The following is a 15,423-nucleotide window of genomic DNA, read 5'->3' as shown; positions in this document are numbered from 1 at the left end:
CGAACATTGCTTATCAACAAAACTGGTATTCAGAAAACTCGACCCACGTATACCATGCACACGGGTATTTCCTTTCCGTAAATTTTCTCTCTAGGTCTTATCATTTCAAAACAACGACAGATCACATGTGCAGGCCCCTAAATGAAATGAAACATTCATCAACATGATACATTCATCGACCACATTGCACCACATCACTCTCTTTCAAACAAGCGTAGTGTAACTACATAACAACTTCATACCGCGTAGCAATGTAATCCACGACACTATCATGATCACGATCATCGCAAACTACGCAAACTACATCAGAAATGCTATTGCTGGCGAGTGACATTTATTTTTCTGTGCTATTCCAAGTTTCTACCCCATATGATTATGGAAATAGCAGAAACAACAAAGTTTTACTCATGTTGTCTTGAGACCTCCGCATGTTATCGTTTTCATTATCATTATCATTTTTTTTTTCAAAGTGAATTGAATGTATAGCACTTTACTGTATTACTAATATCACGATACCATAATCTACTTCACTTAGATGCTTCGGCTCACTTTTGAACAGAATTTCGGATCCGTCATCAGTATCATACATCTTTACAAAAGTAGAAGGGAGTCCTCATCAAATTTTGGAAATTACATCGTCTGTACAAACAAGGTAACACAAAACGAAGGAAAGCAAAACAACGAACACCTTAATGGTATATCAATATTGCGATAATACAATCGATTGTGAATTCGTAAACTTCACAGCTTTCGAATTCATTTTTTTTTTCATATTCTATTTTGCTTTTTTCTTTTACTTTTTTTACATCCTTGACAACTGCATCTCATTTATGTTCCAACGAATATGAAACAAAACCAGAAGCAACACCACCCAAAACACCAACACACCATGTGTCGACGCTAGGATGTGGGGCATTGCGACATCATAATCGGCTAGATGACCACTCTTCCCTTCTTGGAGTAAATGTTCTCCCGATGTATCTGGCAGATGGCACAGGGGTGACAGAACAGCCCCACGAGGCAGTCGTTGCAGATGGAACCCTGTGAGAAAACGGGTAGAAATTGCTGTCGAAATTAGTATAAAGTATGTGCATATGGGACCTACCATGTTAATGTTGATGTTTCTGTAAATCGCTGCTGAATTACGAGACGGCCTCGGCCTCCCATGCATGTTGTCTTAAACGAGCAAAAACAACACAAAACAGTGAATGAATAAAAGGGCCAACTTCAACACATTTCTTTGGATAAGCAGATCACAATCATGCCTTAATTTTTGACAAATAAAAAAAAAAATCCGTGTTATTCTCATCTTTCTTCGACTAGATCTGGTCTTTTGCCTCTTTCATGACTATAGCACTTATCCTCAAACGCAAATCAGACTTTCCATTAAATGCGATATGGCACACCACAAGAATGAGATTAATTATCAATATCAAATGGTCAACATAAGTTCTGGTCAGTAATATTGTTCATAAAGCAGTCATTTGACTAATGCAGGAAGGATCGATATAGTTTTATTGCGAGCTGTAACGTCACATCATTTGTCTGGCTGCCAAAGGGCCTATGAAATGATGTGTTCATGTAAACCATAAATATTTCCTTGTCTATCGTTGTTGTATAACACTAGTCTTGTCGGTCCCTTGGGAAATATTTCCCCTCGAGACAATGTTTCCTTTAGCGCTGCATACTAGGAAATATATGTTATAACTTCCGCGGGGGTGTCAAGTGTATACCTCTATACAAGACAATACAGTGTATAATCATAACATCATACACATTGTTTGAAGCAAATTTACTTACACCACGAAGCATATACATTGACATCGTCCTTTATGTTGGGAGATTGTGCACAGAAGCCTGTTGTGATATATTGTTACTCCGTTTATATGTTCAGGTCAGCCTATATTCTGCTTGTATCTCTTTGATTTTTGTTGCATGATAAACCATAATGTCACATCCAGGCGAGGACGTTATCAAGCTATAAGCTTGTTGTTCCATTGCTTTCTACCATTGCTACCATTACACTGATTAATTGCAAAACGATAACAATAGATAGAATTAAGCTATATGTACTACTTGAGAAAATTATGATTATGATGATGATGATTGAGACTACTGAAACTAATTCAGTAATATAATTATTGTTGTTATATCATAAAGGATCATATTATTATCATTATAACGCAATGATGGCCGCCAGCGAGTAACACGTCACCTTATCACCTCTCCCGAATCTTATTTGGATATCTATCTTTGGATACTGATATTGACAACTCCTGCTATACCAACTTATTAGAATGAGTACCCAGACAAGGAAGGTGCTGCCAAGGAAGGCAAAGCAAGACAGGAAGAGTGATTTTGGGGTGGAAAACCGCGGCGCCACTCTTCCTTCTCCGAAGAACTCTATGCCGCTATCAAGAAGACGAGCCTCCACAGCTCAGCCCGCCAGCCCACCCCGGGTGAGCAACCATCCCGAGACCACTTCAGCAGCAGCGGCAGCACCCTTGGCATCCGATACCATTGACGTGCCCGACATATCAAGAGATTTGCATGACAATGGAGCTGACGTAACTTCACCAGAAGGAATTGCCCGCTACTTCCACGAAGCAACAAAGAACTTCGAGCGGATGATAAAGAAAGCTGTGGAATCCTTGATAGAGAACATCAAACAGGTGGAGACACATCTGGGGCAGGCGATCGAGTTTGAGAGCAGGAGAGTGACGGAGGTAGAGGCCAGGAATCAACAGCTAGAGAAAAGAATGGGCGAGATGGAAAAGGAGGTTGGTGCCCTGCGATCGGAACTGGAGAAGCATAACTCGGCAATCAACAAGAGCGAAAGGTTTTCACGGCGCAACAACATCCGCATCGTGGGCATACCCGAGTCCACCACCGGCGACGAGGATTGCCCAGCTCTCGTCGAGAAAATCGCGAAGGAGAAGTTTGGGCTTGACATCAAAGTAGAACGAGCGCACCGTGATGGAAAAGCGACCAAGGATCGGCCCAGGCACATCCTCTTCAAAACCCTGTCGTACCGCGAGAAAGTCGACATCATGAAGAATCAGCGCCTGAAGCTCGCGAAGGAAGCGTACTTCATGACAGATGACCTCACTACTGACGATCTGACTGAGAAGAGGGAGTGGTCCGCGGCCGGTCAGGAGCTCTACAAGAACGGCGTGAAGCTTCGCTTCTTTGCTGGGAAATGGAGGAACCGGACAGGAGTCCCGCACAACTTCCTTCCCTCCAGTTAGATCACTTCGGTATGAGTACGGTATTGCTTCTCAATAACTCATTCGTTATGTCATAATCATGTTCTTTATGTCTACTTCTATCTTTCCCCGATCATCCACCTCTCTGCCTTTCTTTCTCTGTCAATCTCTTAGTCTGTACCGCGAATGTGTAAATATTATGAGTTTATAGTTCATTGTGTATGATGTATATTGTGTATATAGAATATTTCCAAAGATACCATTTGACTTCTGATGTATATTGTCTACAGGGAGAGTTGATATAGCAACGATCTCTGTTGTGAGATCTCAATTGTCCGATGCGGCCACTACTCACGAGAGTAATTTGTAAACAATCTCTTCTCTGTATGACTTGCTCTATTCTTTCCTTCTCTTCTTGTCTGCTTTCATCAATTCTTAAGCAAATGTTCACGACCTTGACATGGTCCATGTGTTGTTCTTGTTTTAAATATGGATGAAATTGATTTATATTTACATAAAAATGTCCAATGTCGGTATTATTTACCTGACGAGTTCAATTCAGAATTTATTGATAATGAGCATTTTTTCAGTTTATTACAAGTCATGTCAATGCCCGCAGTCTGTTAAGAAATTATGAAAACATGCAATTATTATTGTCTATGATAAATATGAAATTCTCCGCTATTGGTATCACAGAAACATGGCTTAACGACAAATCTCCCCCTTTATATAACATTGATGGGTATTCTGTTGTCCGTTCTGATAGGAAATGCGGACGAGGAGGCGGAGTCGCCCTGTTCCTATCAGACACGTTATCGTATAAAGAAAGGCCTGATTTGATATACAATGGAAATGAAATTGATTGCACATGTGTTGAAATTAATATGTATAATAGAAAAAATGTATTACTTTGTGTAATATACAGGCCCCCTCATACAGATAGTAACTCATTTTTGGATAATTTTGATGTTTTATTAGAGCGGATTAATCAAGAAAACAAAGATGTATATATTATGGGTGATTTTAACATTGATCTCTTGAGAGAAGAGCACATTCTTAGAAATAAATTGTGCAATATTTTGCGAGCAAATTTTTGTAATATTACAATCGATAAGCCCTCGAGAATTACGGTCAACTCATCAACGTTGATCGATAATATTTTTACGAATATATTGACACGGATTATTCGAAATCTGGTCTTTTGTATAGTGATATTTCTGACCATTTACCTATATTTTTCATTTGTGGCGACACACAGAATTCTTATGTTAAGCAAAAAGAACGTAAGAAGAAGCGGAAATTCACACTAAAAAATATATCATTACTCAATGATGATTTAATCACGGAAACATGGGATGATGTATTACTTTCTGCAGACCCAAACATTGCTTATGACACCTTCTGGAATACATTCCTTTCTTATTTTGACAAACATATCCCCACAATTGAAAAGAAAAACAATAAAAAAATAAAAAATCCGTGGATAACAAAGGGAATTTTCCGTTCCATTAAGAAAAGAAATATTTTATATAAAAACAGTTTACGGTATCCTGATGATGATAATGTTAATCGATATAAATCGTATAGAAATAAACTTACACAGATTATCAGGCTTTCCCGCAGAATGTATTATGCGGAAGCTTTTGAAAATGCTATTGGAAAAATGTCAGCCACTTGGAAGATTATTAATGACGTCATTGGTAAGAAAAAGAAGGTGTCAACATCTCAAATTACGAATAATGGACAAACGTTTTGTAATCCTAAAGATGTAGCATGTTGTTTTAATGAGTACTTTGTTAATGTTGGTCCTAGTCAAGCTTCTAAGATTGATCATACACAGACAGATTTCTCGCAGTACTTGGGCACGTCAAATGATAATTCATTATTTTTTAAACCAACGGATTTTAGTGAGATCCTTGATATTGTGCATTCTCTAAAATCAAGTTATACATGTGGTCATGATGAAATGAGCACGTCCCTTTTAAAACAAATTGTTGGGAGTATATTGACACCTTTAGTACATATTTGTAATTTGTCGTTGTCAACTGGTGTATTTCCGAACGTATGTAAAATTGCAAAAGTTATTCCAATATACAAAAAAGATGACTCTTCTTTTGTTTCGAACTACCGACCTATCTCTATTCTTCCTAGTCTTTCTAAAGTCATAGAAAGACTCGTTTATAACAGACTGTATGATTTTTTGTTACAAAATGATATACTGAACCATGACCAATTTGGTTTCAGGAAATTTCATTCTACTGATATGGCACTAGCCCAGTTGTATGACAGAGTGTCGACTGCCTTAGCTGAACAAAAACATGTCATTGGTGTGTTCATGGACCTAAGCAAGGCATTCGACACTCTTGATCACACTATCCTTTTACGCAAATTACATTGTTATGGAGTTCGTGGCATTCCACTGGAATGGTTTGAAAATTATTTATCAAATAGACAGCAATACGTATACTATGAATCGGTAAACTCTGAAGTTTTACCCATACATTGTGGCGTCCCACAAGGATCGATATTGGGACCACTACTATTTCTAGTGTATATAAATGATATTACAAATTCTACTAAGTTACTGCAATATATTCTGTTCGCCGATGACACCAATGTATTTTGTTCCAATACTGATTTTCAGTCGCTTTTAAGAACTCTTAATACTGAATTGCCGAAATTATCTACATGGTTTAAGAGCAATAGATTGTCACTCAACTTAAAAAAGACAAATTTTATTTATTTTCATAATAAGAAGCATAACAATGAAATGCACCATTTGAATATCATGGTGGATGGTATATTATTGGAACAAAAAGAAAGTGTCAAATTCCTTGGAATATATATCAGTGAAAATATGAAATGGAATGCTCATGTGCAATACATCTCAGATAAAGTATCTCGTAACGTTGGTATACTCTGTAAGCTTAAGTATTATGTCCCAAAGAATATTTTATTTATGCTTTATAATTCATTGATATTATCGAACATCTCATATTGTAACATTGTTTGGGCAACTGCAAAAAGTCACATTGACAGTATATTGCTTCTACAAAAGAAAGCTATACGTATATGTACCAATTCAGGTCATCGGGACCATTCAGATCCTTTGTTTGTAGAATTAAAAACACTAAAGGTAAATGATATTAATTTTTTGCAAAATTCACTTTTTATGTTTCGTTTGTATAACGGTCAGTTGCCATCTTCTTTTGTCTCATTATTTCATTTAAACAAGGATATACATTCTTATCCCACAAGGCAATCTGATAAATTTCATCTACAAAATCCAAAAACGGTGATGGCTCTGAAATCTATCAGACACACTGGACCTGATATTTGGAACTCTCTTTCTTCAGAAATTCGAACTTTAAAGTCTATGTATTCTTTCAAGAAAGCTGTAAAGACAATGCTGCTTTCTGGATATCAGTGATCTTATAATGTCATTGCAATTGTATTGTATATGAAATTCCCTCGTGGAATTATCGCCGTCCTGAATTTCTTGCGTAATGTTATGTAACCGACCATGACCTGTAACTGTTCACCTGTACCTCGGTAAGAAAATACTTTACTATTCAGTAATCCAGGTGATCTAATTTTGTGTATTTGCGAAAGCAGACAGACCTCTCCCCTCTCCTTTCTCCTATCCTATCTCTATGCAAGTCATCCCTCCCCTATTTTCCTATATATTATGTATTATGTACGAGGGCTGCATGCAAATCAAGCATTGCTTAAGCTGTAGCCCTTCTGCGTTATTCATTGCATCGCTGATATGTTCTTTTGTACATTGTAAAGGCAATGAAGAAACTGTATTGCTGTATAAGTAATGAAGAAACTTACTTTGTTAGCAACTAATGTTAATGTATATCCATTTATATGTATGGTACCATCAATGTATATGTTATATATGTGCATGTATCTGCACGAGCAATGATATAATGCAGGAACCAATAAAATCAAATCAAATCAAATTATTGTTATTACAAATCATCATTACTATTATCTTTATCACCACCACCACCACCACCACCACCATCATCATCATCATCATCATCATCATCAAATTCATCCTAGTTCATCCTATGCCTTGTCTTTTTGTGGTCTAAACGTTAAAGTGTTTCCGTACCCTAAAATCTAAATTTGAGAGGTATGAGAAGGATACGGCAGTTACCCGGATTCTGTTCTCCGTCCTTATCTTGGTGCGCAGCGGTACGATGTAACACGGTACGCAGCATGGTAGGCAGCAGTTCTCTTCCAGCCGTGTCGCCACGTAACTCATGTAGCACACTGGACAGAACATAAACGACACACCTATGGAGAGACATAAAATTCCCATCAACAACATAAAAAACAAAATCCCTGCAAATGCAACAAGAGAAATGAAACAACCCACATCCCTCATCAAGAAAACTTTCATTCCATGCAATGGTCAAGGGATGGCTCACATCACAGGAAAAAAAAAATTACCATGGACTGAAAGAATATGATGTAATGTCATGTCTGTGGCAACTGATGCACGGAAGGCTTATCATGGTGCTGCAAAAAACACAGTTGAACAGGGGAGGTGGTTCCACCTCCCTGGTTCAACTATTCGTTTATGCTCGGAACACTGGATTTGAAAGCTTGCGTATTGCTCGATGTTTTGAATCAATCGTCAGAAGACTGGGTATTGAAACTTGAGATTAACAGACACGGAGCGTCACTTTCCCAAGTTTCTTATGTGTAATTTTTGTAAGGTCTTGTTGATAAAAGATACATCACATATGTCATTTACTGATGGGCTACACTCAGCAAATTACATTAAATTTTCGTCTTCTTCGGGGTGCGCCCCTTTGGAAAATACAATGCAGTCTCCTCAAACTTCAAAGAATCCGAAATTTCAACCGTAGCCCATAGGTGAATCCTATACATATAATGTAATTTGATTATCGAATATAATCCACGCATTATGAAGGTTTGAATGCAATTGCCAGTGGTTATTTTAGATGCTGAAAAGGTGTTTCAAAATGGTGTCCATTGTGGAAAATTTGACTATGTGTTTTCAAAAAAAAAAAAAAGAAGAAAAAAGATCAAAATGTGAAAGCTGGCCTCCAGTTTGGTCCCAACCCCAAGGGGCCAACCCTGGATCTGCCATAAACAAACTTGAAAGTACACTCACTAATGTATTTACTCAAAGCATTTCTAGTTTTATATTAATTTCTTTTTTCAAAGATTCTCTAATTTGGGGATTCTTCGTCCTCTGGCCACCCAAAATGGTGCATAGTCTCTGTAAGTGCAAATATGGCCGACATATTATTCTAATCTCCCGAACGATAATGATTGTCACCAAGTTTGATGACAATGTTTTGACCATGCGTTTTCAAGATGAAGATCAAAGCGTAAAAAGTGGTTCCCACTTTGATTCCCCGGGCCCCACCCCGATATGGCGTCCACAAACTTGAAATTGCACTCACAAACGCACGTACTAATAGCATTTTAGCTCCGTCATTTCTGTTTTTACAGATGATTTCTAGATGATTCTCTAAATGTAGGGGTTCTGAGTCCCTTGGGGGCACCCAAGTGGGGCACGGTGCCCATTTGTACCAACATTATCCCTCTTTATAATGATAATACCTGCCAAGTTTTATGAAAATTTGTCATGCGTTTACAAAAAGAAGATGAAATGTGAGAATTGGGCCCCAACTTGGTTTTCTTTCTTCCATAGGGCCTCGAAGGATTACGCCCGATCCGCCATGAGCGAACTTGAAAACTACAGTCACCAATGCACTTATTCACAGCACTATCAGTTCTGTTTCTAAAGAAGATATTTTAAGGATTCCTGAATTTCGTTCCTCTGCCGCACACCCCTAGCAATTACACATTATCACAACTGACGTACATACATGCTTATTCATAGATTAGATTTTAGCATGAAAAGATTTTAATGTATTCAATTCAACACTGATTTCTATGATATTCGAGGACTTACATGATAGGCAATGCGAGAAGCAACCAAATAAACCATTGTGCCAATCCCTCTCCGTGGCATAGCGAGTCTGTGTGGGATGGGGAGAGGAGGGGTGAAGGGACGAAGAGAAGGATAAAAGCAGACATATTGCAGCATTACTCAGGAGATAGGGTGAAAGGACGCGAAGAAAGGACGAAAGAGCTCTCTTACAGGGGCCAAGTGAAAATCGTGAATGACAGTCCAGGCATTTACCACTTTCTGCAATCAAATGACCAAAATATCTATTTAGTTGGACTAAATCAACTAAAAGGAAAAAAAAAGGTAAATTGAATGTTAAATTTCATTACATCCAATACGTTATTGATCAACTCAGGAGGAGAAAAAATACTTTCTTATACGAATCAATCAGTCATGGACTTTAAAAAAAAAATGTGAAAATGTAATCAAAATGATTTATTCTGAACACGAATTAGTTTGTTCCCTGTATTTCCGACATTAAAAGAATTGCACATAATACACATCAAAATCAATATACACAAGAAAAATTCCAGAACTTAAATTTAGATTAAAATCTAGATTACAGAATTTAAACTTAGATTAAAAAGTTTTCACGCGAAACTCTTTTTCACATGTATTATCAGCTTTAAATAAATACATTTCTTAAAGATAAGCTTTGCGTTTGAAATGATTAAAAAAATAAGAAATATATACACGTGATTATGAACATGCTGCAAAGATTATAACGCCCATAAGTCACCTCACACAATTAGTCCATAAGTTTGAAAACATGAAATAAAGTCACGCGCTCAGTTAAAAGACACTAGATAATTTATCATCCAAAGTAAGCTCACCGACGATATCGTTGCCGGTACCGGCTGAGTAGTGACGACCGTTGTTGTTGTCATGTTGATATTTTGCGAACAGCGCCAACTAGAGGATTTCAAAGAAAGTGTAGCTGAGTGATGAATGAGTCAAGCAAGGTGCTGAAACTGAAATAATGATACCAGACTTTCGCTGACGAGCTCCCATAGTTATTGCAAGGGCACAAAGAGAATACATTGTAATTGATTTTACATGCAGTCATTGAAAAAAAAAAGATCGGTTAAACGCTATATTATTGTTATGATATCTAATTTTTTCTAACTGTATTTTGACGCAAACAATTCGCAAGGAAGCCAATGTGCATGACAGACGACGAAACCCTTGCACGCACACGCATAGCAATGAGAAACAAATAGAAAATAATACAAAAACACCGATGCCCTGTGAAGAATTAGCGTAAGTAATACGAGCTCACAAATATTATTAAACGAAACTGCATATTATGTAAAATAGAAATCAAATAAAAAATTTGAGTAAATAGGGGTACGAGTTTCTTTCGCTGATCATGAGAATGTCATCATGAAATATCATAATCATCCTACACATGATTGTGCGACGCTTTTATTTGGTGAGTGATACTTAGTATGTGACTGAAAATTAGAACGTTTTACACTACCAGTGCCATCTCAAAAGAAAAAAAAATTATAATAATTTACAGCCTCCCCACAAGGAAAAGAAATTTCACATGACCTATACCTGCTCCCCTCCCCCATCCCCCGAAATTGCAGCCTAAAGATTTGGGGTTGCTAAATCTCCCTTGATGGTTTTTTTAATCTAAATCGAGAAGCGAAGGTCCGTCGCTTAAGAAAGTGAAACTATAAACATCAACATCAACAACAAAGAAAGATGGCTGCTGTGTTCAGTCAGTTGCTAAACATACACGCAAATAAAGAGACACAAGCAGAGGAAAAATAAGTTATTCATGTATTTTTCAAGCTCAATAACCAACAATCAGCGCGGTACACAATGCAAAAGGTGTGATGTTATAAAACGTTGGTTTTTTGTTGTTAATTGAAAAAAAAAATCTGTTCCATTTTGAAGGAAGTGAAATCAGTGGTGTAAAAGAAAAGATAAATGGATATTTGCTCCATGCCTAACAACTGCATATGGACTGACGTTTTTACGACCTTTGATAGCAAAGATCAAACACAGAGAACTTCGTCAACATAGAAAGTAGACTGCAAACATCAAAATCTGACGCGACGAATATTCGTTGTACGTAATTATTGATGGCATGTAGATCTATGACTTTTCGCGTTCGATTTGCACTTTCAATACCAAGTAGGTCTACTATGGCGAGTGTGTGAATTAGCAGTGTGACATTATACATGACTAGTTAAGGTATTATAACATTGCACATTCATAAAGTTTGATAGTAATAGTGTTTGTTGTGTTCTTGCTTTGTATCTGATACATCAATTTACAGTCTTGTTAAATCAATAATAGTCGTAATTGGTGAATAAAACTTTTTAATGCAAGCTGCAGTCAAATATAGAATGCAAGTTCTGTGGCAAATTCACTTGTTAGTTAAATACAATGGCCAATGCAAGGCAAAGTGACGCAACCACGCTTATCAGCATTAAATTTTATTACTCAGACAGAGTTCTATGTTCGTTTGATTTGCCCATCGAGCGTATTAGGGCAAATGACGCAAGCACAGATTACGTCAAAGTTAAAGTGTATACATGGTGTATATAGACTCTATGCCGATACACCACACGACGCCAACATTAATGTAGTCTATACTTTCAAAATCACAGTTATCCATACTTATCAGTTCTGCACGATATGACTGCAATTAATCTTAGGACTCACTGGCAAGCACAAAATGGTGTCTCTGTGCAGAAGGGCTCCTTCGTCCAGCGAAAAATGACCACTGTGTTGACGCGTTCAAAACTTCTACGATACCACACTCCACAGGGCCGAGAATGAATGTGCGTGTACAATGATAACAAGTAACATTATTGAGCCCCTGCGTTCCGCATGATCGTGACAGTAACAGTATCAATTGTTGTGAAGGAATGCTGGTTTCTGAAATATATATGCAATACAGGTGGTCGGTCTATCTTTCTATAAAAGAAACAAGAGTGTGCTTTTGATGCTTTGTGTCATGCCAGCATGAGTTTCGCCCATTCCAAACTATTCAAATCCGATAGACCGTTTCTTAGATGTATCAAAATGTATGGATGCTTCTTTTTCTACAGTCTATAGGGACGAATTCAACTAGTTAATTCACTTCATCCCTACGATAGACCGTTTCTGTCAAGAAAAGTATTACAGTTCATGGATGTTTCTTTTCCTACAACAGCCTGGTAACGAACCGTTTCATTCACCTGTTCCCTCCAACTAAGTTCCTTAGTTGTTGCCAGAGGCAGGGCAAGCTTTGTCGATGTTCAGGGAAGCTTTTGTACATACCGAAACGGTCCATTAGGTTTGTTAGGCAAGAATGACTTGACATTCATCGGTTGCTGCTAGGTAAGGCAAGCCTCAAGCAAGCTTTTTGTTGTTTAGGCGATCTTTTGTCAAGAAAGCATGCATATTGTAGAATTTGAACATACAGTGACGGTTGATCTATTCCCCATCTTGAAAGACTGACGAGATTTTTTCCCCTTCCAGTGCACTCAACCTAGATTCCACGTGATGAAACGTGTCATATTTTAGCAACAGTTTGCTTTCTTGCAGTGCTCGCTTGCTTGACAGCTTTTCTTGTTTAATGTCTCGTTGTTACCAGGTCCGGTGAGAAAAACATCCAGCATTATTAAAATTTCAAACATTAAACCATCCAATTTATCATACCCCGTAGAAATTCGTCACAAGTTCACGGTGTTAACTTTACAAACTCAAAGTGGATCTAGTATCAGATATTGACTTACAAGATGTTCCTTCGATTTTATTGTCTTTATTTTCAATGTGTTAAAACAATCCAATTCCTTTTCATCGAAGTAGACACAATCATGTTTCTCGACGATGTAGGGTGTACAGTTTAACGAACACGCAACCAACAACAGACTCCGTGCATGGGAATATTTTGTGTAGTTTTTATCAGTTTCATTTGACCGTTTCCAATTTTGTGCTACCTCATAAAACTTTCCTGAAAATTCCTCTCTTAAATCTGTAGGCGTTCTTGTTGAGGATAGTCTAAGATCTTTGTGTTCTTTATGTTCCTCGATAGTTTGCTTTAGCTAGGTTCAAGAAAGCCCAGATATCCAATGTATTTTTCGAATCTGTACATTCAGTACTTGACTCGAAATGCTATATTGAGAAAAATAATTGCGTGCCTATACTTATCTCATCTTGTTTAAATTTGGGTAATGCGATCTATTCGTGCTACAGACTCACCTCTACTTGCTATTTACATAAAACAGACAAACAAACAAAGCACAGCTCCGATCATTACACTTACTATAGTACAAAAATTATCACTCCATCGTTTCAGTTTTTTCATTTGTGTTTAAAAAAAAATCTTTGCTTAAAATCTCCGTCGGAGACATTACGTTTGTTATATCTTTTCAGATCTATACCTGAAAACATGTTCAATGTTGTTTTTGTGTAGTTTTGTGCTTTCTTTGTTGTTGCCCTTTCACTTCTGATAAGCTAGTATGTTTAGGTGATTTATGCTGTCTATATTAGGCCCTATAAATATCAACATCCTTATTGATGGGATTGGCCCATCATTAATCTCCAGACTTGTAATCTTTTTCTTCTGGTTCTTCTTCTTCTGCCCTCTTCTTCTTTTTTTCCTTGTTCTTCTTATTGTTATTATTATCATTATTATCATTATCATCATTATCATTATCATTATGATCATAATCATCATCATCATCATTCAGTTGATAGTGCAGTATCAAGTAATAGTGCAATGCTCTTTCAATTCGAAATATGAACTTAGATTCAAATTGGCTTTTTACTTTGTCCTCTCTTTGAACAGAGTTAGACGTTCACTGGATACTTCGTCAGCCTACGTGACAATGAAGACAGGAGCAGATCCAAAACTGCTGCTTTATACTCACGCCATAAATAGCGAGTCAAAATGACGTTGTCATAGAGAGAGTTTCTATTAATACTGTGTTGATATTGGTTAACTCGCAAACAAAAACACAAACCCAGGCACGTACGCACACCATGACACACACACACGCTCCTATAAGCACACACTCACTCCGTAAACGTGACTACCCAACTAGAATTATCAAAATATCGCTGTAAAAGTATTGGTATTCTGTATAAACCTTTATTGCATGGGTATGTATTTACAATAGGTATCTACATTAAGACGTGAATAATTGAAAGCTATATAAAGAATTATCTTTTGTCTGTGCAATTATTACACTACAACAATACTGAACATAAGGTATGGCTCTTGAAACATCACACCATAGAAGTACCGCTACGTAAGATTATGTTTATATGAATAATACACATTTAGAACAAATATTTGCTTAAAACATAGTGTGTGAATACAATGACTGCTTCTCTCCATCTTATTCTATTTGGTGAATATGAATTTATAACGAAAATCGATGATAATAATACTCTAGCATACAAAACAGAGCTCGACACGTATCTTTTTTTTTCCTCTGGTGGCCCATTCGGGCCACTCTAAAATTTTTGGTGGCCCGAAATAAACGGAAACATCGCGATCCATTTTGAATCATTAGTGCCCAATCGGGTCATCTTTTTTGGAAACTTAGTGGCCAAACATGAATTGTTAGTGGCCCCGGGCCACAGGGCTATCCGATTATCCGATTCACTATAGTATCAAGCCCTGCATACATGCTGCTGTCTTTGATTCCGTCTCATGAATCGCTTGGTATCAGTGATAATGTGCGTTCGAACATTATATATTGACAACTAAAGCGATTTAAGTCCTGTCAGGGAGGTGAAAGGAAACAAATAGAACAGGAAATATCTGAATACGTGGTAACCGATGGATAAAGGCGTACAGGAGGGATAGGGTATCTTGACACTTTCTTTCATCGTTCCATTAGATGTTTAAAGTCATGAAAGTAACCAACGAGCGAACAAAGCATGTTGTTGCATGGGATGCATATTCGTTGCCCCTTATTGAAACAAAGTTGTCTAACGAGTATGTGCACGTCGCTTCTTTGTGTGCCCAAGATGAAGATACTAACAGACTTCTTGAGTTTTATCCCGGAAACGCCACTTTGTACCAATGGAATAATAAAAGTCGTAACATCCTACTGTATAATCGATTGTTGAATACCCTACCCCGTCGATTACGACTTAGAGTTGCAGAACGACTTTGTTAGTTGTTGTTGGAGATCGAGTGTTTGATCATGAACGTTGACTCCTTCATAGATCCAATATCTGGCACATCACATGTCCTCATCGTTCATTGATCCCAAACATTCATGCGCCTCCAAAAACTTA

The 15,423-nt window shown here is 37.4% G+C and overlaps 1 protein-coding gene across 1 annotated transcript; it reads right to left on the bottom strand.

Annotated features, from left to right (window-relative positions):
* Window positions 1–548: 548 nt before the first annotated feature.
* Window positions 549–11,937, bottom strand: LOC139709928 (placenta-specific gene 8 protein-like). Its single transcript, XM_071621883.1, has 5 exons — window positions 11,848–11,937; window positions 10,002–10,080; window positions 9,172–9,238; window positions 7,375–7,514; window positions 549–1,041 (listed from the first exon to the last, which is right to left on the bottom strand). The coding sequence occupies exons 2-5, from the start codon at window positions 10,053–10,055 to the stop codon at window positions 934–936; spliced, it is 369 nt and encodes a 122-aa protein (XP_071477984.1). The 5' UTR covers window positions 10,056–10,080; window positions 11,848–11,937; the 3' UTR covers window positions 549–933.
* Between the last annotated feature and the right edge of the window lie 3,486 nt (window positions 11,938–15,423).

Source organism: Diadema antillarum, unplaced genomic scaffold (genome assembly GCF_040938485.1).
Source record: "Diadema antillarum isolate AM-2024a unplaced genomic scaffold, OU_Dant_1.0 seq00001481_RagTag, whole genome shotgun sequence".
NCBI classification, from domain to species: domain Eukaryota; kingdom Metazoa; phylum Echinodermata; class Echinoidea; order Diadematoida; family Diadematidae; genus Diadema; species Diadema antillarum.
Note: the sequence above shows the minus strand (reverse complement) of the source record. Positions and strands in the feature narration are given on the sequence as shown.

Bases quoted from the DNA above. Each gene is read 5' to 3' on its own strand.
- LOC139709928 (XM_071621883.1), bottom strand. From the start codon at position 10,055: ATGACAACAACAACGGTCGTCACTACTCAGCCGGTACCGGCAACGATA. The intron at 9,239-10,001 runs GTGAGCTTACTT...CATCCCACACAG, and splicing joins TACCGGCAACGATATCGTCG to ACTCGCTATGCCACGGAGAG. The intron at 1,042-7,374 runs GTAACTGCCGTA...GTTTTCTCACAG, and splicing joins GGACGGAGAACAGAATCCGG to GGTTCCATCTGCAACGACTG.